Raw genomic sequence first — 23,684 nt, 5'->3', positions numbered from 1 at the left:
TACTGCCTGCCTACTCCTGCACGTTTTGTCAATCCATGAGAGAGTTGCATTATCTTTTCTCTTATTGTGTACTGCATACCTTTTGGCAATATTCCCTTCGCCGTCATAATTACTTGTTGTAACAACATTACATAATTTTGTTGTTTGATACACAGGGCCCCCAGACCTCTTTATTCCACAACATTTTGTAGCTCGTTCCATTCTTTCAAATTGGATAACCTCTCAAATTTAATCATATTACTTAATTGCCAATATGGCCTCCCATAACCACATCTTTACATATTTGAACATATTATTAGCAAATTGTGCTCTGTCCCTTCATCCAAATCAGTAATACAGATCATATATAAATGGGTTTCAACATTGATCTGTTATACCCCACCCCACCAGGCTGAAGATAACATTCTCATCCCAAACCTCTGCCTATTGGAAATCCAAGAACATAACATCTACAGGAACCTCTTTCAGGATTTCCCTTTCATAAAATCCTATTGATTCTGCTTGATTGCCTTATGATTTTCTGAATGTCCTGTTTTATTACCACTTATTTTCCACTATTTCCCATTACACTTGGTAGACTAATTTCAATAAAACAATTTCCTGCTTTTTCTCTCACTATCTTGGTTGAGTTGAGCTGAACCACATTTAATTGCAAGCAAAAATCGAAGGGATCTAAACAAACTTTCACTAATGATAAAGCTTTATATTTTACTCTTTACAGAGGTGGCACAGAATCAACAAGACACGCCGTGCAGCTGATTAATGCACTAATTCAGGATCCTGCAAAGGAACTGGAAGATTTGATTCCTCGGAATCATATCAAAAGTGTCACGGCCAACACAAGAATGGGGTCTACTGCTGCGACAAGTACATCTAGCACTACAACTGCAGGAAACAGAATAAGCGTTTCAATGATGTCGTCATCTTCAACAGCTTCTCTGGCTTCACCATCATCTGCATCATTACAATCCATTAACAAATCTGGTAAAAATATTGTATCAAACAATATGCGTCCTACATTTTCAGTGTCGCTTCCGTTGGCTTATTCACATCCACAGTTGGCACATGCTTTGTTAGCTGCTCAAACCATTCAGCAGATTCGGCACCCACGGTTACCCATGGCGCACTTTGGAGGAACCTTCTCTCCATCGCCAAACACTTGGGGCCCTTTCCCAGTAAGACCTGTAAGTCCTGGGAGTGCCAACAGTTCACCGAAACACAATACAACTCGTCTCACAAACCAAGGTGGCAATATTGTTCATGCCGACAGTGGTAATTCAGCTTCTATCAATTCGCCTTCTGTGGCAGTGAGTTCTCCAACTTTCACGACACAGTCTTTATGTGTCACAAGCAGTCCAACTACATCGGCCAGAAAACAACTCTTCACCTCGGTCAATAAAACTAACACCATGATATCTGTGACTTCAGCTGTGACAAGCAGTTCCTGTTCGCTGCCTGTAAGTTCAACTGTATCAGTGAGCAATGGGCAACCACCTACTCCACCACCACCTCCACCAGTTGTTGCACAGTCTTCTCAGCAGTCCATGTCATTGACTAAGAATGAATCATTTACCACCACCACTTCAAAGGAAGAGGTGACCACCACAGATCAACCAGCAGGGAGCCAGTGCGCACTTTCAAATATCTGCAGCAGCTCCTCAGTCAACAGTAATTCTGGAGCTATAGGAATACAACCTACTTCATCACTTCCCAGCATTCTGCCACAAATTCCAAGCCGTAGCTCCTCAGATATTCGGCCCACTTTGGCGAAGCCTTATATTTCGAATTCAGATCATGGATTAGTGGTCCCAAGCAGTCTCGCATCTACTCGCCCAGTGACTAAATCAGCTTGCCCTAGCGTTCAGACCAACAACACTTTACCTCAGTTAGCTGCAGCTTCTCCTCAAGTATCGCACAGAATTCAACCTGGTGCTCCTTTCTATCCCCATGTCCAGCAAGAGGCGCAATCTGTCTTTGTCCCAAACCCAGTTCCAATGGTTTCTACTCAAGACCCAATGAAGCAGCATGGCGTACCTTCTATGCAGCTTTCATCTGCACTTGGCATGCTGAATGTTTCTCAGCTTCATGCAAACCCCGGGAGCAAATCCCTGCCTCCAAACTTTGGCTCTGCAGCTCTCTTCAGCCCTTTCAACACTTTCTTTGACAATACCCAGATGACAGCAAATCACGTGTGGGGAAGTTGTCCACTGCCTTCACGGCCAACCCAAGATCCAACATTCAGTGGACATTCTAACTACATGGGCAACTCTGTACTTGGACAATTAGATGGAGTGCTTCCTCATGATAATTCCAAGGCTCCAGGTTTCAGGCCACCTTCACAAAGAGTGACTTCAAGCCCAACAGGTGAGACGAACAGAAAATGTAAATTACTTATGTTGTTTATTACATGTTTATTCTTGATTTGAGCATGCTGATGTAAACTATTTTGAGTTTCTGTGCAATAATTGTAAATATTTTGAAACTTGGGCAGAAACTTGTAAGTTAATATTCTAAAATGTTACTAGCTTATGTACTTGCTTACCTCGTTCCCTATTCTCTTGGAGCCTTTTCTTACTAAAAAATGTAACTATATAGATAGGATTATTTAGGGCTAATTTCCCCACCCTAGACCAGTAATTATAATTAGAAATGGGTCATTTTGCATTTGAAGATTCTTCTGAATATGTTCAGGAACAGGTAATTCCTATAATTAGAAGAATTGATCACTTTCAGGACAAGAATCTGGCATGTGGTGTATTCTGTGCGATTTTTGGTAGTTTGTGTCCCTTTTTATTGTCAGGGTATATCAAAACTCAATATTAAATTACAAAGTTTATTCATTCAATTTATGACTTCCATCATAGTAGATAATTATTAGTGTGAGCTTGCTACAGGTAAGGGGGTAACTGAAATGCTTTACACTTTATAGCAATGCATTCTGAAGTTTAGCATCAACTACAGATAAATTCTTAATGAATTTAATTTTGTATGCTGCTCATCAATATGCTTGTTTTTAGTAGTACATGCTTTTGTAATAACCTATGAATATGTATGTGTATGCGGGTAGATGGTACTTTGGAGTTGGGGGAGATGTAAGCATCAATAATGGCCGTCAAAATTAAATATGCTATTTGTGAAAGGACATGGATTCTTCCAGTAGTAGGCAAGCTGCAATCCCAAATAGGTTTATATGCAGGTGGGGACAAATAACTTGCAACCTCAATGATTTAAAATTCCGTCCCCTTGCAACCGTTGAAAGAAATAAAGTACAAATTCATCAGAATCCTTTCGAGGCAAGCCACAAGTTCATCAGTTATAGGAGCAGAATTGGGCCATTCGGCCCATCAAGTCTACTTCACCATTCAATCATGGCTGATCTATCATTCCCTCTCTCATGCCTTCTCCCCATAACCCCTGACACCCTTACTAATGAAGAATCTGTCAATCTCCTCAAAAATATCCATTGACTTGGCCTCCACAGCCATCTGTGGCAATGAATTCCATAGATTCACTACCTTCTTACTTAAGAAATTCCTCCATCTCCTTTCTAAAGTTACTTTCTTTTATTCTGAGGCTATGGCCTCTGCTCCGAGACTATCCCACTAGTGGAAACATCCTCTCCACATTCACTCTATCTAGGCCTTTCACTGTTCACTGAGGTCCCTCCTCATCCTTCTAAACTCCAGTGAGTACAGGCCTAGTGCCTTCAAACGCTCATCATGTATTATCCAATCATTCCTGGGATCATTCTCGTAAACCTCCTCTGGACCCTCTCCAACACCAGCACATCCTTCCTCGTATATGGGGCCCAAAATTGTTCATATTACTCCAAATGTGGTCTGACCAGTTCCCACATCTTGCCATTAGGAAAAGGAACCAAAGATAGCCACAGTCAGTCAATGGTGCTTGGCAGTGGTGTGAGTGAAGAGTGAATGAATGTTAACCCTTCCTACAGTAGCTGCAAATCCATTCCCTTGATGGATGCTTTTGGACTTGCAAGCAAACCATGCCCCGTAACCTCTTGTGGTTCTCCAAGGTGACTGCATCAGTCTTGGCACATGAGAATGAATGGTTTTGGGCTACATTCTCAGAGTTGTCATTGGAAATGTTGAACTTTCTTGGGACCTTGTTTGACCACGTTGCCCACTGGAACTTTGGTCTATCTCTGGCTATACATGGTTCTTGAGTTGGCCGCAGAGTTTCGCTTTAGATTTCTAAGAGTAAATGTGAGGGAAGGTTGCATAAATATTCTTTGCATTCTATTGACTTTGGAATGTTAAGGATTTATATAAATATTAGTAATCATGAATGATATAAATACAAGTGATCTTTTAAGATTGAAATTAGGCCATTTAGGAGGAAATAAAATGGAAAAGCACCGTTTTCCCCCATAAGGCAATATAAAAACAGGACCTGCTTTCTCAAAATTCCAAAGATCAATTTTCAAAATTGAGATGGGCCTATTTTTTTGAGCCGCAAAGGCAGATAAATAGAGGTTGAAGTCGATCAACAGTGATCTAATAAAACGTTGGAACAAACTGCCAACTAGTGTTTATTATTGGACAAGATAATATATTTTTCTTGAGGTAGCGGGAGCTGTCAGGTGAAGTACATTTGTGCCATATCACTGATGCTCAACAGTGCTAGGCAAAATGTATTCAACGTGCCTGTTTTTAATCGGTCCCTTTTAGTTTACTGTAATGTCCATGCCCTCTACTTTTTTTTTAAATGAGACTACAACTGTTTTTCTCTACCATTTTTGCAGTGAGACATTTAAGTGAAACACACTTGTAGCTTTAATTATTACCCCCTAATTAAAGAGAAATGTGCAAGTTATTGATAAGTCACTTTTTATGATGTGCATTTCTCAAATATTCCATTACATGTGCTTTTTTTAAAAATGTCTTTGAAGGAATGTCTGCTATGGACCCATCAGGCAATGCCATTTCTTCCTCTTCCACCCCAATGACGAGTTTTGCTCCAAGTATGGCTGGAAGTCAGGTGTATGTACAAGGACCAGCCCCTGTAGGAATGCCTGCTCCTAGCTTCAGCAGACAACATTTTTCCCCACACCCTTGGAGTTCAACAACTGCTCCAGCTACATGTATGTACAAGCTGATCCTTTCTTTATTTTAGTGGTGTTTTGGGGCATGGGAAGTTGTACTCCTCAATCTAAGAGACCCACTAGTCATTATTTGCACTTGTGTAAAAACCTCCATGATCCAATCTTTAAAATATAGTTAGAGAATTGTGATACTAGCTTTGCAAACCAAAATACTAAAGAAGGTGCAATGCCAAAACTGAACATTAGCCCTGAGATTTTTAGGGAGAATTTCAAACTTTTTATTTATATGTAAAGTTGATTAAATTCTCATTCTCTCAGTGACTACATATGAAGGCACCACGTAGTGAAATAAACTTTAAATCTTGTGGCCGTTACTTATATGCAGTGAATAAATATCTGCCAAGACAATTTGTCTTGGTGGCTTTGATTATTTTACAAGCTAGAATCTCAATATGTACATTGAAAATTAAACTGATTGTCAACTGGTAAATTTGTTTTTAATCTTTCATTGTTTCTTTCATAGTAGATGATTCATCTAAATAAATTACATTACATTTTTACACATGTCTAAAATCATGATTTTCAATATTGGTGAAATGTAGAACAATTTAATGGCAGGCGTTGGCGCACATTTTTGAAATGTTATCTTTTCACACTTTGAGGGAAGTGATGAGTGGTAGCTGTTCTCTTGTTTATATTGTTTAAAATGCTTTCTCAATCTCCCATCAGCAGCCAAACCAAGAGAGACAGAGCTGTTAAGATTCAACAGAGCTATTAAGATTCACAGTGGCCTAAGAGGGACGTTAGAAGGTTGACCTCAATGAAGAAAGTCAGATATAACAGGACATGCAATGTTTTTAATGTAGTGAAACTATTCCAAAGAGCTTCCAAGGAACATTACCTGCCAAAAATTAGACAAATTTGATGATGTATCCTATTTTTGAAAAAGGGCAGAATTGTGGTGATTACTGAACTACAAAGTTTCTAATTAGCTCCTACTTCCATATGCCCAGCAGTTACCTCAGGGTCTCTTTGTTGCTTTAGGTAAAAAAAAATAAAGTTCTAGGTCATGGGATTTCCTTGTATTTTCTAGGTTTCCTTAAAAGTGGCCATAAGGATTCTGGGTGAAATAACAGCTTCTATTTGAACACAAATATCACCTTGCCATAAATTATTTATTTGATTACCAGCATTTGAGGTTTCTTAATCTCCTGAGATAATACGCTACTTGTAAGGCATGTCTGTATTATCAATGGATACATTCAACTTTGACCTCCTGGTTTAGTAAATTAATTTTTGAGATTTGCAAATTAATGATCAGGTGTATTTCTCATAATGTTTAAGCTTCATGCCAAAGCTTTTCTATTGCTAGAACGTGTCAAACTGAATTGCTAACATATTCTGATCAAGAAAATAGCACAACAGAATGATTTGTGCCACAGTTTTTAAATAATTTGATCAATTCTAGACCATTTTTACATTTACAATGATTAATTTCCATGTCATCCTTTCCTCTTCAATTGGTTCGAAGTAATTGGCAAAACTCACTTGTTTTGAGTGAGATTTTCGTGGTTCAGAATTTATAGTTTAAAAAAATCTAATCATACGGCGCTGCACTTGAAAATAAATATACTGTGTAGCGTAATGTACTTCTACAAACTCTTGGCTATAACTTATGGATTAAAATATCTGTACAGGTGAATCCCCTCCATCGGTTTCTTCTGGAGCTTCTTCGCCCCTATCTGCTGCTTCTGCACCTCCCTCCTTGGGCCAAGCAAAATCAAATAATGCAAACCAAGATCGGAAGGTACCACCTCCTATTGGAACAGAGAGGTCAGCTCGCATTCGGCAGACTAGCTCTATGACACCACTTTCCACCATGATGGGTGGCAACCTGACAACACCTGTAGGACAAGGAGGGATCTGGTCCTTTGGTGTCAGCAATAATTCAGGTGAGGATTAGTAGTTAGCATGAGAAAAATATGACCGAGAACTGAGGTGACAGTGCTAAGTAGTAAAAATGCAAACTCTTACAATTGGTATGTTTCCCTTCCAGATGGAATATCTGGCTGGTCCCAAGGAGTGATGGGTGGTCATTTAATGCATCAATCTATGTCAGACCCAGCTTCATATTCTCAACATCAGACATTGGAAAGAGATGATACTGGAATTGTGGCACCTTCAAACACATTCCATCAGCCAGTGCCAAGCAATTTCATGGATTATAACAAGGTTAGTCAAAGTTATCTTTATTTTAAATAGCCCATGAATATCAAGAAGCATTAGTCTGGTAATAACCAGAAACTCTGAATTGAATGGTTAAATTGCAATCACCGTTGCAATTAGTTTCCATCTTGTGTTTTTTTTTCCACAATGCCATTCAAGCAATGATCCTAACCAAAAGGTCCATAACAGATCCAATCTTGACGCAGGCACAAGGGTATGCCATCAGTTCATGAATTTATTTCCCCCAATCCTCCCGGCAGTGATACACCTTGTCTCCAACAAGCTTTCAACTTAAGAGGAACTGATATACAGGACAAATGGGTAAACTGTTCAGCCTACAATACTCAACTCCAGAACCAAGATCATCTAACCTCAATCACTTTAACGTTGGAGGCCAGCTCCAAGACACCATTGGCTCGTTCTCTGAACCACGTGAGATAATAAACCTAGTATTCATTGTCCTCTGTTCATCTTTGCCTTCGGAGAATGAATATCCATAACGAGACAGAGGAAAAGTATACTTCCCATGTCTTGAAGCCACATGTCAATCAATATTGACATCGATGAAATTTGCCATAGCCTACAGTTTGCCAATAAGGTCAAATCTTGCACAAACTTGGTACTGGGCGGGAGTAATCTCTGCCTTTCTACATGCTTCTGAGTCTTGGCCCATTCACAGGAATCATATTAAACAATGCGAAGGTTACGAGCAATGGTGTGTCTACAAATTTCTGCAATCCACTGGCAATTTAATGAACCAAAGTCAGTGTCCCCTGCTCAGTCAGCATCCTGAGCATTGAGGCTCTATTTGTACATGGTTATACATTGGGCATGTAGTGTTGTTTATACGTTTGACACCAAATTCTCGAAACAGACTCTTATTTCACAACTTTCTTTTGCTGGTGGACAGCGGAATAGATTCAAGGGAGAACCTCAGGGAAAAAATACAATTGACAGTTGGCTCCAGACTGCTCAAGTGAAAGTGTATTCTGAGAACCTCTCGTCTAAACATTAGAACAAACAGAAATTCAACAAAAATGCCTATTCCTCAAAGCACTTCCCAGCCGACTAGCGTCAATGTAAGCAGATTCCAAATTTGCTTCATCACACACATCAGAACCACAGAATTGGAGTAGAAGCTTGTTATCCTTGATCCTGAGGGACAACCTAAGAAGATGGTGTTTCACTTGGAGATCAATTTGTAAGAAAGCTACATTAATGGCAACAAAAAAACATGGAATGTAGAACATCACATTTCTGAGAATATACACTATTAATAGAAAATTACTCTTCCCACCAGCTCTTCAAATCATTGCACTTCATGCATTGTAATCTCACTACTTGCTGTTTTATGAATGTCCATTTGTGTTTTAAAAATTATATATTTTTTTCTTTAAATCTTTGTATTAGTTTTTTTCAAAAGCAAAAACAAAAGGACAAAAAAGTAATGATAAACATAAACAGTGATATTGATACATAGGGATCAGGGTTACATTAATGACAGGTATAACCTAACTATGAGTCAAGTGTCAACATACACATTGAATATAGTTAAGTATTTCAAAGAGAACTTATATGTATAAAAACAAAAAGATAAAAAGAAAAGAAAATAAACAAAAACTCCCTAAACTAAAGAAGAAAAAGAAAAAAAAAGAAAAACAGAATCTGGGCTGCAAAGAGTTTCAACAATTCAAGTCCTTGTTTGTCGTCAAATCCATTCCACCGTATACCAGTAAAAAAAAGTTATCATATTATCAAATATTATCATATTCAGTTCAAGAATTGTATTCTTAGACAGTATTTTGCATTTTTGTGTATTGAATTGTTACATTTCATGTAGTTTTTTCAGACAAGAGACATACTTGTCTTTTGTGCACATGATAACTTTAAATAACAGTTATACATAGCTGCAACTAATGGCTGTTTAACTATGTTTACTTAAAACATACTTCTATTGCAATGAAGAGATTTTTAACTCCAATTAAGATTTTAGTTCCTTTGATCATCTGGACCAGGTGTGCCCTTTATCCTTAATTTTATTAGACTACCCAGCTTGTCTACTCTGTCTGCAGATATTGAATTGTAACATCTGAATATGATACAGTATCCTTTACCTCATCCATCAAGTTTTTTTGTGATGGCTCTCGTACAGAGTTTTTCCAGTTATTTAAGAATTTGTAGGTTGTTGCTTCGTTGAAAAATTAAATCAAGGCTCAATCTGCCTGTTCTATTAGTTACAGTGGATAGAGCATCCAGTGAATAGAATTTACAGTGAACAAACTTCCTTTTCTTATTTATAGAAAGTCTTCTGTATCCTACCGATCTTTAATCGCCCATTAAAACCAAAAAAAAAGCATATCAGCCAGTGGGCTACTTTGATCCCTCAAGGCACTTAATCTGTGTGAAGTAGAGTCTCAACCTGAAATGTCACCTATCGATGTTCTCCAGAGTTGCTGCCTGACCTGCTGAGTTACTCCAGCAATTTGTGTCCTTTGGTCTATATTGTCTGTTGTTTAAATAGCCACATTACAGGTGGAAATTATTGCACTCCAGAGGAAATTTATCAGGATGTTGTGTGGGATGGAATGTTTCAGTCATGAGGAGATTCTGGATAAGCCTGAGTTTGTTTTCCTTGGGGAAGGGAAGGCAGGACTTGAGAGAAAGATATAGAAAATTGAGACGCATGGAAAGGCGAAATAGTACAAAATGTTTCCCGTAACTGGTATCTTGTAGTTCATTATAAAGGCTCCATCTTAGTTTTCTACCTTCTGCACAAATGAAAATAGACTGTTATTTAAATGCGGAATAACCATTGGAATGCAGAGTTTTAAAACAAGATCCATCATGGCTTAAAGGTAACTCGGGGGAAAAAATGTGGTTATTTTATGAAACTTGGAATTATTTTTGTTTCTTTGCAGCAGGGCTTGCCACTTTCCATGTATGGGAATGCCATGATTCCTCCACATCCACAGATGGCTGATGGCCCAGGGGCTCCTCTTTACAATGGACTTCATGCTACAGATCCTGCCTGGAATCCTATGATAAAGGTTGTCACAAACTCCTCTGAGAATGCAGACCCCCAGCAGGTGCGAATATAATCCAACTTTGTACAGTTTTGTTTTTATAGGATTGATATGGAATTGTGTTTTAATTACACGATTTAGTTGTACAGTTAAAATTGTCAACAAGTAGGTAGTTTGCCTCATGCAATGGATTTGTGCTATGATATGCTGAAGATGTGTTTCTCCAGTCTCACTGCCCCAAACCACAATTTTGCTCCTCTCCACAATAGCCTTCTCTCAATTGCTCTGTGGCTGTCTTGGCGGGAGGTTCTTTAAGACTAACAAATTTCCACATTGAAAACCCAAAATGACACCACAGTTGTATCTGTGCAGGCAACTGCCATTCAGGACCTTTTTGCTGAAAACCACCCATAATGATTTTAATTTTTTTGGGACCAATTCTGTGAGGGTTTCTTTAACGTCATCGATACGGTTGCACAAAGACAGATAAACTATGATCTCTAGGCATTTAGCTCCTCATCTTAAACCAATGTGCAAAAAATGTCAACTTGCAGGAATTAAGTTGTTCCCAAGATTTAATAAATGTTGAACAATTGTACAGTATATATTTACAAATCAGTTTTTCAGCATGTCTGGTGGTATTGAATCTTTAGTCATTTTCAATCCTTTGCTGTTATGAATGCACAATATATTTATAATCAACAACTAGGGCCAAGATGTATTTAAGTATTTTGCCAGAGCCATTTGCTTAAGTTAGATAGTTGACTGATGCATCATATATATGATCGTAATGGACATTCAAGGGGTATAGTATTGAATTGCTTACATGGCAAAAGTAAGAATCATCTGACAATTAATGTATTCTAATGGGGTGGGAGAGTGAAAAGACATTTAACGGATTCAACAGTTCAAGTCTGTAATTTGAATTATTTTCGTTTATCACCTCTTTCCTAGTGTTAAAGCCAATCTAACTCCAAGACATGATGAACTGTTTGCATGGATTATGGTTCTATTCCACATGTAATTACATGATCTACAAGATTTTAGATCTATTAAATGAACTCTGTTTTTTAAATTCATTTTTGCAGGTGTGGCCTGGAACCTGGGCACCACATATTGGTAACGTGCATCTGAACCATGTCAACTAGAGGACGCAAGCATGCCCACAAATTCCTGAGATGTCTTCCTGAGATTGAAACTAAATTGATCTGGGAAGAAATTAACAGGACAAAACTTTTCTGATGTGCCTAACTGAAATTCTGTGGGCTGTTACGCATGAACTTAATTGATTTACCACTGTCTATGAACAAAGTGATCGCCTGCATAGCAGGTTCGGTTCTCTGGTTAGTTTAGCCATTTTGACTTAAGACTTGGGACAGACTATTCTTGTGCTGCTGGCTAAACAGTACTGTAAACTGCTTGTATGCAGCCGAGGACTAGATAATTATGTGAATTAATCCAGATGTTTTAGAGTGGTAAATACATGTATAATTGTTTACATACTAAAAAAGGGTTAAAACAAGAGTAAATTTCATGTCGTATAGTGGCTCTACTTTATGTAGCCTGTATTAATGTGAAATATTTACCTTAATATTCAATAAAAATGAACAGTACCTCATTTTTAGCGTCTTTATTGCTAGTAGTTAATTAATTCGATTTCGATAATTTTTATTTTCTAATAAGTATGCAGACTACAATACCTTTTACAAACATAATGTCAAATACATATACAAACACGGATGCAAGATATTATACTACTTTTCATTTTAAGTAGTAATTTTTTGGAGCATTTTATTTACATTTTTACAAGCAATCAGATTTTCTTGGTTACCACTAATATTGTCTTGGTACCAAGCTTAGTAGTTTTACTAAACATTCAGGGAGCTGTTATAGCAAAATACATATTTTTAAAAGATTGAACATCGCTTTGTACAAAACCAGTAGAAAAATTTTAATTTTATTTCAGGTTTTGCAGGACCTTGTGAGTTAAGCAAAAAGTGGGTGGAAAGAAAACAAAAGGTTGATTGAAATGCTAGCTTGGGGCAGATAAATAAACACACTTGAATATTGATTACCTATTGTATTCATATAAACTAACTTTTTTTCTCTCTTTCCCAGTTGCGACGGCTTTCGACCTGAAACATTAACTGTTTCTCTTTCCACGGATGCTGCCTTACCTGTTATGTTTTTCCAATATTTTCAGTTTTTAAGTGGTATTTGCTATTTCCACAAGAAAAAGTATCGGAAAGGTACAGTAAAATCAGTCTGAATTAACATCAGAATAGATATTGACTAAATGTGCACATCAGATTAAGTGCAACATGGGACAGAATTAGTTTTGAATTTTCAGCTTCTATCCTTTGCATATGGATAGCATGATATTGTGGACTATTTTCATGAGATGCTAGGCAGTTGACTGCAGGATTGGAAAGAAGATACTCAAGTATTCATAACCTGAACATACACAAATAGCCATGCTATGTGACTTGGGTTAAGCATAATATTAGAATTGTCTAAAAGTATATTTGTAGGGCTATTAATAGAGATTTGGGGTGTGGGACTAGCTCTATTATTTTTGCATAAACCCTTTGGGCAGAAAGGCCTTCCATGTTGTGACTATTCTGTAAATTCATCAGGGGCTGTAGTTATTAAAAATATAAGTGATTAACTGCACTTGAAAGAAGCAGAAAATGAAATGCATTTTTCACTGCAGTTCCTGTTGAGACAAAGGGAATATTAGCTGCGCAAGGTCTTAGGTCCATTCTTACGCGATATGGGTGTTTCCGTAAATAAGGGTACCAACCTGTGACATAGGTGGCAAATTTGAAAGTTATTAAATCATAATGAAATGCCACGGCCTACCTATGATCCCTTTGAGCTAATTTGTGATCAAAATCAACCAACATTTGACCAAAATGTAATACAGGTGCACAACCTTTTATCCGAAGATCCAAATAACGAAAACCTCCGAATAGCGGACATTTTTTCGGTCCTTGAAGAAAGGTCCTTGAAAACGTTCACCGAGGGCGGCCCGCAGAGGTGACAGCGGTACCTCCGGTCGGTCCTCGAAGAAAGGGGAATTAAATCCCCATTCATAAAAGAGAAGGTGAGGGTATATTGCGCGGGAGGGTTAATAATTGACAATATGCTGCTGCCTGCCCGCTGAGTTAAAAAGTTCCCACGGTAGACTCACGATACACAGTGTATCGTGAGTCTTGCGTGGGAACTTTTTAACTCAGCGGGCAGGCAGCAGCAGATTGTCGCTCCCTTCAGTTTCACCCCACCTACACCCCTCTGCATCCCGGCCATGTGTGTGACCCCTTCCCTCCCCTCTCCAGCTCCCCGCCCATTGCACCGGCGCGGGGGCTTTGCATTGTCTTCATGTCAGCGATGCCAGCAGGTCAGTGCCAGTCACCGGAGACGTCAGGACCAACGGGACACCGACCCCCAGGCCCACTGCAAGCACGGAGATCCCAGAGACCCACAGCCAGCATTAGCCCAGCCCCGTTCCAACTCCAGAGGAAAACTGCAAACTGGCCAGAGACGTCAGGACCACCAGAAGCCATTCCCCGATGGGCTGCTACGGCGACAAGTGGCAGTTCGCCCACAGCCCGAGCTGTGCCCCCTCATCGGGACACCGACCCCCAGGCCCACTGCAAGCACGGAGATCCCAGATCAGCAACTCCAGCCCAGCCCCGTTCCAACTCTAGAGGAACACGCTAGAGGCAGAAGCTGATGGTGTGCAAGGGACGTCTTGTTCTTGATGTCGCGCAGCTCGGGCTGTGGGCGAACTGTCACTTGTCGCCGTAGCGGCCCATCGGGGAGCGGATTCCTCTGGAGTTGGAGGGGGAGGGGGGTATTGTGTTGTTTGATCGCCCCCTACTATCCCAGGGACAGGGAGACAGGACGTTCACCGAGGGCGGCCCGCAGAGGTGACAGCGGAACCTCCGGTCGGTCCTCGAAGAAAGGGGAACTAAATCCCCATTCATAAAAGAGAAGGTGAGGGTACATTGTGGGGGAGAATCCTAAGACAAAGTTGAGTGAGCGCTCACTGAGGGTGGACCGCAGAGGTGACAGCGGAACCTCCGGTCGGTCCTGGAAGAAAGGGGAACTAAATCCCCTTCATAAAAGAGAAGTGGAGGGTATATTGCCCGGGAGGGTATATCGCCTACCTGGAAGAAACTGGACATTTTTTCCAGGATGTCGTCTGCACACCAAAGCTCACCAAAGCTCACGTTTGGTGCTAAACATGGCACGCCAAAGCTCACGTTTGGCGCCAAACGCACGTCGCCTCTGCTGCACACGGATATAAGAGTGTGAAAATGTCGCCTTAGGCCGCCTAAGGGCATGTAGCCCCGCTAGGGTGACATGAGTGCGAGACGTGATTCAATGCTGCGGTCACATTTACAAATTCAGGAATTAATTCAATGCACTGCATTTCATACAGACATTTATTCTGCAAGAAAAAACTACATTGAAGACTCAAACTCGCGACCGAGGAACTGCCGGGATCAAGGCGCAAACTCGCGACCTTGCGGATATGAGCCGAGCACTCTACCACTGAGCCAGCCATTAAAATCTACGCTAAAAAATTTCCATTCCGAAGGCCGACAAATTCCGAATTACGAAAAGTGTCTGGTCCCAAGGCTTTCGGATAAAAGGTTGTGCACCTGTACTTTCAAAATTTGAAGGAAAAAAACAAGATATTTTTTTTTTATAAGACATATGGGACACTTACTGATTTCTACGGTCCCTTACAAAATGTCGGCACGTAACCCATCACGAGGCCCGTAGTTCACGACAGGGTCATTATAATTGTTGTTTGAATTTTTATTTTAATCGCAATTAAACCCCCCCCCCCCCCCCGTTATAGCGCTATAAATAGCATTGGCAATGTTACACAACGGGAGGGACTACAAATGAGGTGAAATGAGGTAAAATAGGTGAGCAAACTAGATTTTTATTTCATGATTTTAAGTTCTATTCATTATTAAGTATTTCAATGGAAAGCTTAAACACAAAATATAAACAATAACAAAAGAAACAATAAATATGAAAACGGTTACTCGGCTTTTAATTCACATTTCACACCTGACTAAATGGACTTGGGGCTGCAAAAACTTAGGGCATCAGAAAACCATCTTATCGGGTGATAAATAAAAATCATAAGCATAATCAGAATTTGGCTTATATAGAGTTGCAATCAATGTAATCTTTCTGGTATAAATTAGCCAATGGATTTGTTGCAAAAATGGCAAAAAAAAACACAGGGACATATCTGATATTTTTCTTTGTAAAAATAGATTTATTTTTTGCTTCATCTCATAATTTTGGCTACACACCATGATCTATACTACTTAAAATACAGGATATGAAAATGGGAATATTACATAAAAAACAGGTAAATAACCTGGAAGTTTGGACACCTTCAGTTTCACTATTGAGTGCTGGATTTACGGACATATGGTGTCAGGACTCAATTTTTTACTGCAACTCTGCATCTACCAGGACACTAAACTAAAAGTAACCTTTTTTAAAAAAAAAAGTTAAGATAGACAAGTGGAGATGGGGGTAGATGGACCATACTCTGGAAGTATAACATATGAGTGGGTTTTTGAAGAAATGGCGAATTAGAAATGCAAAATCATTTAATCATGAAATGCAGAATTAGCAAAGAAGTCTGGGAATGAGGTCCACATAAATGAAAAATCTAGGGCCTTTATTGAATAAGCATAGTTATTAGAATATGTTGAAACGGTGAACAAAGTACACCGAAGGATGTGTGGTGATACGAGCTAAGACATGCATGTGGATGAATACAAGTGAAGTTAGGATAAAATACAGCTCCAAAAAAAGTAGACTTGGTGAGTGAGACTAAATGTGGAAGGTTTGACTGGTACTTAGATATTGGAGGCCAGAAAGGGAAAATATTTAAATATATGGTTTAGGTGTGAAAAGCATTGTCAATAAGGTTCAGTGCTTGAGATGAAAAATGGGTAGACAGTGATATTTAGAAGATGGTGTGTGGTTTGAGGCATGCATAGGACATTATAGTTAAGCTCTGGGATGAACATAACAAAGCTTTAGATACTAAGGCTATGTAAGTAGGTAGACATTGAGATAAAAATCAATTAAAAGAAAATTGGGGGTTGCATTAATATTTGGCTGTAACACTTCCACGATATTGGTCAATCTTTGTTTTGACAGTTACAAGCGCCTATGAAGTTGAGAGCAATTGAGATGCTGATGCTATTTGAAAGTGACTAATGGGAAAATAGCATGGTCAAACTTAACAAATCTTGACAATGAGAACCTTCAGAAGGGTTAGTTTCACATTTGAGTTGGAGATTGAATGAAGTGTCTTTAATGTAAGAAATGAAGGAGAAAATAATATATGACGTTGACTGAAGTTTGAATACATGGGAGCAAGGAAGTTTGCTGTTAAGGAAACTTGTGGCAGAAGTTTGGTGGACTTGGTCCTTGCAAAAAAAATTGTGTTTTTTAATATGGTATTGGGAATGGAATGAAAATCTCAATTGGGGTTGTTTTTCTCCAAGATAATTCTTAAACAGTTTTGCTTGTTTTAATACTTAATAGTTGAATCACATCTGGCATTGGGCTTCATTAAGTTTATGCCCCATTAGAAAATAAAAGCTTAAATAAAATGGGTAATGTGGAGGAAAAGCTTCTCGATAGTGATGACAACATGGATCCAGGATTGTGTAAGTTTAGCTACGTGATGAATAGTTACAAATAAATGTCAAACGTGAATATTGGAATCTACAGGCAGTTGTTCTCAACAAATCTATCCCAATCCATGACATCTAGGCACTGATTTCCAACTTCTTTCAATAGAAAGAAGTCGAAAGCCAGTGGGATGTTAAAAGAGCAAAATCCCCCACAGCTGAAGTGAATAACAGTACAGGTGCACAACCTTTTATCCGGAGTTCCGGAAACCAAAAAACTCCGAAAACCGGCCATTTTTTCCAGGATGTCGTCTGCACACCAAAGCTCGCGTTTGGCGCCAAACTTGACCCGAAACGACCCACGGTCAACCCAGGTCTGTACTACTGTAGCGGCTGCCTCCTCCCCGGAGACCGGGGAGATACTTAAACATCTGTAAATCATTGCTTAAATGTTAGTCAGTTAGTTTGGAGGGCTTTTATGTGAAGGGGGAAACTTTAATTCTTAGTCCCCTACCTGGTCGGAGAGGCGGGGAGCGGTCAATGCCTTACCGGGTCGCCGTGCAGTAAGCTCCGGAGCGCTGTGGCCGCCGACTCCCAGCTGGGGCTGCGGGCGTCCTTTCGCGGGCGGCGCCAGTTGTAGCTCCGACCCCGGCAACTCTACCCCTGGCTGCGCGGCGCTCCAAATCCAGCGCGGCCCGCGGCCGGACGCCCGCAGCCCCAGCACCGCTGTGGCCACCGACATGTTGTGTGTCGGCAGCCACAGCGCTCCGGAGCTTACCGCACGGCCACCTGGTAAGGCATTGCCCGCTCCCCGCTGGTATCCCAGTGCTGCGACGCCGCCAACTCCCAACATCGCGGCGCTGGCGCTGCGGGCGTCCGGCCGCGGGCCGCGCTGGATTTGGAGCGCCGCGCAGCCAGGGGTAGAGTTGCCGGGGTCGGAGCTACAACTGGCGCCGCCCGCGGAAGGACGCCCGCAGCCCCAGCTGGGAGTCGGCGGCCACAGCGCTCCGGAGCTTACTGCACGGCGACACGGTAAGGCATTTCCCAGCTCCCCGCCTCTCCGACCAGGTAGGGGACTAAGAATTACCAAGTTTCCCCCTTCACCCCCCCACCACATAAAATCCCTCCAAACTAACTGACTAACATTTATGCAATGATTCCCCGGTCTCCGGGGAGGAGGCAGCCGCTCCTGACTTTTCAAGCCGCCCGCGCTACCTACCTAATCTACGCTAAAAATCTTCCATTCGGAAATCCGAAAAATTCCGAAATCCGACAAGTGTCTGGTCCCAAGGCTTTCGTATAAAAGGTTGTGCACCTGTAGTTGGAACGTCTCAGAAATGTAATCGGCTTTCTTGGAACAGGGAAAAAAATGTCTAATTTAATGAAAGGTCATCCACTTCAAAGTTAACTGTTTTCTTTCTCTGCAGATGCAAGCCGATTTGCTTCGTATATCCAGCATTCTGACTAATTTATGTGGCATGATTTTAATATTTCAATGCCCACTTTGTCTCCTATTCATGAAAATAGAATTAAAGCACAATTAAAATGGCAGAACAAAATTTGTGCCTCCTGGAAGTGAATGCAAGTCTGGTTAGATTGTATCATATGCAACACCTATGCTCCAATCATACGTACTTTGGTATTGACAAATTGAAAAGGAGTCCCTATGGAGAAAAACTTTTTTTAAAGGAGGCCTATTTGGCTGGTGACACAGTAAATATGAAGTAGGACTTGAAAAGGATGGCAGGGAATGGGCTTGATGTGCCAAATGACCTATTATTCTCGTGTGCAGTTTTTATCCTTTTCAGACCCACATTTCTACAATTAACCTTTGATTATGTTTATGGCAGGAAATGCAGTGAGTGCGGCTCTAAGAGGATTAGCTTTTTTAATGATTTCATGGCCAACTTCATTTTCTAACTGGTCACCGAGTGAATCTCATCGCTGGAAAATAACTGCTGTATAATGAACTGTCACATTTTTCTCTCTCATGCAGACCCATTTCCTTTTGATCAGCATCGTGCATTAATAATATGGTGCTCTTTAATTGGCTATTAGTATAAGTGACCTGAATGCATACTTGCAGTGTTTCTTACCTGTTCTCTAGTAGTTTCTTACCTCTCTTGTCACTGCTTGAAGATTTGTGCTGACAGAAAACTATACTTGGTCGTGTAAAAGTGTACCTGCAGAAAAGTGTCACATTTGGCAAAACTAAATGTAGTCGTTAAAGATAAAAATTGAATATACAAGTTCAAAAGTAATTTCCAAGCAGCATAAATGACTGTGACAGTATCAAGACACTAAGCTTACAAAATCCTCACATAAAAGGACACAAAGTGATGTAGTAACTCAGCAGGTTATGCAACATCTCTGGAGAAGACGGATAGGACACGTTTCTGGACGAGACCCTTCAGACTTCAAGCTCCTCGCCTATCTTGATCAGATGTTCCAAGTTGTTGCTGTGCCTTATAAATTTCAAACTCTAGCTAAAGGGCAATAGCTGGACACTCAACAACCTTGTGAACCACTGAGTGCTGAGGACTGCTGGAAACAAGATCCTGTGGAACTCGATGTGAGCAATTTTCAGATGGACAAATTCTGGGAATTGCCTTCAACTGATTCACTGTGTAGATTGCTAACTGTATATATACAGCCAATTTACTAAACTGCCAAAACCGGTTCAGACTTATGATACAGAACTGATCTACTGTACAGCTCGCTACTCAGTCTTTCCAATGTTTCATTCACTCGCTAATGCACAAACACTCACCTCATTATATTCTTTGGCCGGATTAATGAATCTTTTATAGGTAAAAAACACCTTAATCACAAACTGGTGTTCACTCCAGTCGTGGAACCTTGTTTTAATAATTGTTTCCAGGTGATGTTTAGAGAGACATGAGACCCGCGGTTGATGGAGTGAGATGTTCATCTTAACCATTCCAGAACTGGTTTAAACTTGAAGCATAGGATTATACTAATCTCTAGCAAAATCCCATGGATAGTGTAATTAATGAAGGCAACTCGAGTTAAAATGGTGAACCTATACATTTCAAGTGGCTCTGGTATCAGTTTCTGGCACATGCAATATTTCAACTACATCTCCCTTTGAGAACCCAGCAACAATATCAAGTTCGGTGAACACTCGTGTAAATGTGAGCCTTGCCCTCTCCCTCCACGAGTACTCAGTGACCAGTGTCCTCCTTTCCACTTAGTCCTTTCCCTTATCACATTTCTGTACATTTTTTTATATTCCCTTTTGAATCTATAGCCAGTCTTTTCTCATAGTCTTTGCCCCCTTTACTCCCCATCTGAGTTTTCTGTATTCACCTATGTTCAAACCTTGGCGTCTGTCATATGTCTGTATGAAAGATGTGAAACAGCATATGTGGGAGACACAGTGCAAGCCTCCAGTTAATGATCCATTGTTCAGAGGATCAGCAATTGTGATCTGAACTTTCTGTTCATTTTTATTCCATCCTTTTGGGCATCTTAGGACCTTCAGCATTGATTTCCCCATCTTTCTCCCTCATGGAATGCAGCCAGATTGTGGCTGGATCATCAATTTACTTGGGCCAGAGTTGTTCTCATTTCTTTGATATTATCCCTCCCCCAAATGACTTTAGTGTTACCTAAATCCTTTCCCAGAGCTATGATATTAAGACCATTGTTCCCTGTTCTCCTATTGACTATTTCCTCACTTTGGCCTGTCTCATTTCTAGAACTAAGTCTGCCTGCCCTATTGGGATGGAAATGTATTTTTAAACAAAGCACCTCTGAATGTACTTCAGTAACTCCTATCCCTCTTTGCCCTTTATTCTTATCTTAATCAATATTTGGATGTTAAGACCCCCAAATCATTGTTCGATAGTTTTTATTGAATGCATGTAATTTCCATGCCAGTTTGTTCCTCAATGTCCCATTGGTGTTCTATAAATAGTATATTTATAGTACATAATTATAATAATGTGGCAATAAACGAAACTAAACACCTCCAATATTTCTTTAAACAGATGTGGTCCCTGATCTTTCCAAGACATTCTCTTTCTCCAGCATTACAATGTTCTTCATCAATAATCCCTCCTTTCCCTATCTTTACTGAACACCTTGTGTCTAGGAATATTGAGAATATTTTTTTTTTAAAAGCTGTATCTCTGTCACAACATTATTCTACGAGGGATAAATATACCTGGAGTGTAATTAATCTTTAGTTTAGTACAAAGATACAGCGTGGTAACAGGCCCTTTGGCCTACCGAGTCCTTGCCAACCTGAGATCCCCACACATTAACACTATCCTACAAATACTAGGTAACATTTTATAATAATACCAAGCCAATTAACGTACAAGCCTGAACGTCTTTTGAGTGTGGGGGTAAACCGAAAATCTCAAATCTCCAGGGTCTGATCATATTTATCCAAGGACATTGTGGGACATCAGAGAGAAAATTGCAGGAGTCCTGTTTGAAATTTACGAGTCATCTTTAAATACAGGGGAGGTACTGGAGGGTGGCAAATGTGCCTTTATTCAAGAAGGGCTGCAGGGAAAATGCTGGGAACTATAGGCCAGTGAGCTTAACATCTGTAGTTGGAAAGTTACTAGAGGGTATTCTGAGGGGTAGGATATACGGGCATTGAGAGACAAGGACTGATTAGGGATAGTCAGCATGGTTTTGTACGTGGGATGTCATGTCTCACAAAGTTTTTTGAAGACGTGATCAAAAAGGTTGATGAGGGCAGAGCTGTAGATGTATATATATATATGGTCTTCAGTAAAGTATTCAACAAGGTTCCTCATGGTAGGCTGCTCTGAAAGGTTAGATTGCATAGGATCCATGGAGAGATAGTTGAATGGATAGAAAATTGGCTTCATGGAAAGAAGCAGAGGGTGCTGGTGGAAGGTTTTTTCTCGGACTGGAGGCCTGTGACTAGTTCGGTGCTAGGTCTGATACCGTTTGGCATCTATATCAATTATTTGAATTAGAACATACATGGCAAAATTAGCAAGTTTGCTGATGATACAAAAGTGGGTGGTTTTGCAGATAGTGAAGATGGATGTGAAAAATTGCAGCAGGATCTTAATCAGTGGGCTGGGGAATGGTTATTGGAATTTAATGCAGAAAAAGGTACGGTGTTACATTTTGAGAAGTCTAATATGGCCAGGACCTACACAGTGAATGGTAGGATTCTGGGCAGTGTTGTAGAGCAGAGGGATCTAGGAGTTCCCTGAAGGTGGAGTCTGGGTAGATTGGGTGGTGAAAAAAGGCTTTTGACACATTGGCCTTCATCAGCCAGAGTTATGAGTATAGATGTTGGAAGGTCATGTTGCAGTTGTATAAGATGTTGGTGAGGCCACATATAGAGTATTGTGTTCAGTTCTGGGCACCATGTGATAGGAAAGATATTGTCAAGCTGGGAAGAGTACAGAGATGATTTACGAGGATGTTGCCAGGACTAGTTGGTCTGAGCTATAGGCAGAGGTTGCGTAGGCTGGGACTTTATTACTTGGAGCACAGGAGGATGAGGGGTACAAGATCATGAGATAAATAGATTGGGCAGATGCACAGTCTCTTGCCCAGAGTAGGTGGATCAGGGAACCAGAGGTGAAGTGCAGAATAATCTGAGGGGTCACTTTTTCCCACAAAGATTGATGGATGTATGGAACAAGCTGCCAGAAGAGGTAGTTGAGGCAGGGACTATCCCAACATATATAAAGCAGACAGGCACATGGATAGGACAGGTTTGGAGGTGTGCAGTTAGGCGCAGCTCTTTCCACACCCGAGCTGGTATCTCTTGATTGCCCTCAAATCTACAGCGGAATATTCTCTCCATTACCATCGCACTTTGGCGGCAGAATATCTATAAACAACAAGGTGACTTCTCGCCAAGGCTTTTCGCAAATCCTGTATCCTTGACCCACCTCAAAAAGGTAGCAACCACAGGTGGGAACACCAGTCTGCAAGTTATTCTTACAAATAACACTAGCTTTAAATGAGCACATATGATGCAGATGTCATTATTGTTGTCACCTATATGCCAACTTAAGGCTATATTTTTGCCTGGCAGAAAGTAACTTATCCTGAAGATAGTTAGACTTACCATATAGATAGATAGACTTAGATATTATAATAAATGTAAAGCACTTTGGCCAACGAGAGTTGTTTTTTTTAAATGTGACCTGACTTGACTTACCAAATAGTGAAATGCTTGGATGTAGTGGATGTGGAGAGGATGTTTCCACTAGTAAGAGGAGAGATGTTTCCATGGTGGGAGAGTCTAGGACGAGAGATCCTAGCCTCAGAATTAAAGGATGTTACTTTAGAAAGATGGAATTCTTTGCCACAGAAGCCTGTGGAGGCTAAGTCAATCGATATTTTTATGGCAGAGATAGATTCTTGGTTAGTACGGATAGGGAGAAGGCAGGAGAATGAGGTTAGGAGGGAGAGATAGGTCAGCCATGATTGAATGGCGGGGTAGACACATGATAGCCTAAAAATCTCCTATCACTTATGACACAAAAAGCTGGAGTAACAGCGGGGCAGGCAGCATCTTTGCAGAAATGCCCGCTGAGTAACTCTACCTTTTAGTGTCTGTCTTGGGTGTAAACCAGCATTTGCAGTTCCTTCCCACACAAGGTAATTTATCCATATGGTTTCAAAGGCAATTGGGGATGGGTTACAAAATGC

At 40.4% G+C, this 23,684-nt stretch overlaps 1 protein-coding gene across 12 annotated transcripts in view; it reads left to right on the top strand.

Moving 5' to 3' along the window:
• LOC116978333 (ankyrin repeat and KH domain-containing protein 1-like) overlaps positions 1 to 11,932 on the top strand; it is a 140,406-nt gene extending 128,474 nt beyond the window's left edge. For 6 of the 12 annotated variants that reach the window (XM_033029428.1, XM_033029426.1, XM_033029423.1 and 3 more), the window contains 6 exons: positions 722 to 2,364; positions 4,913 to 5,104; positions 6,763 to 7,017; positions 7,122 to 7,297; positions 10,210 to 10,377; positions 11,403 to 11,932. In XM_033029428.1, coding sequence (XP_032885319.1) covers positions 722 to 2,364; positions 4,913 to 5,104; positions 6,763 to 7,017; positions 7,122 to 7,297; positions 10,210 to 10,377; positions 11,403 to 11,462 — 2,494 coding nt within the window. In that variant the 3' untranslated portion in view covers positions 11,463 to 11,932. The remainder of the gene's footprint in view (positions 1 to 721; positions 2,365 to 4,912; positions 5,105 to 6,762; positions 7,018 to 7,121; positions 7,298 to 10,209; positions 10,378 to 11,402) is intronic. The other 6 variants (XM_033029432.1, XM_033029424.1, XM_033029422.1 and 3 more) reach the window with 3 other exon arrangements.
• The last annotated feature ends 11,752 nt before the right edge of the window (positions 11,933 to 23,684 follow it).

The sequence above is a fragment of the Amblyraja radiata genome, chromosome 11 (assembly GCF_010909765.2).
Source record: "Amblyraja radiata isolate CabotCenter1 chromosome 11, sAmbRad1.1.pri, whole genome shotgun sequence".
Classification (NCBI taxonomy): domain Eukaryota; kingdom Metazoa; phylum Chordata; class Chondrichthyes; order Rajiformes; family Rajidae; genus Amblyraja; species Amblyraja radiata.
Note: the sequence above shows the minus strand (reverse complement) of the source record. Positions and strands in the feature narration are given on the sequence as shown.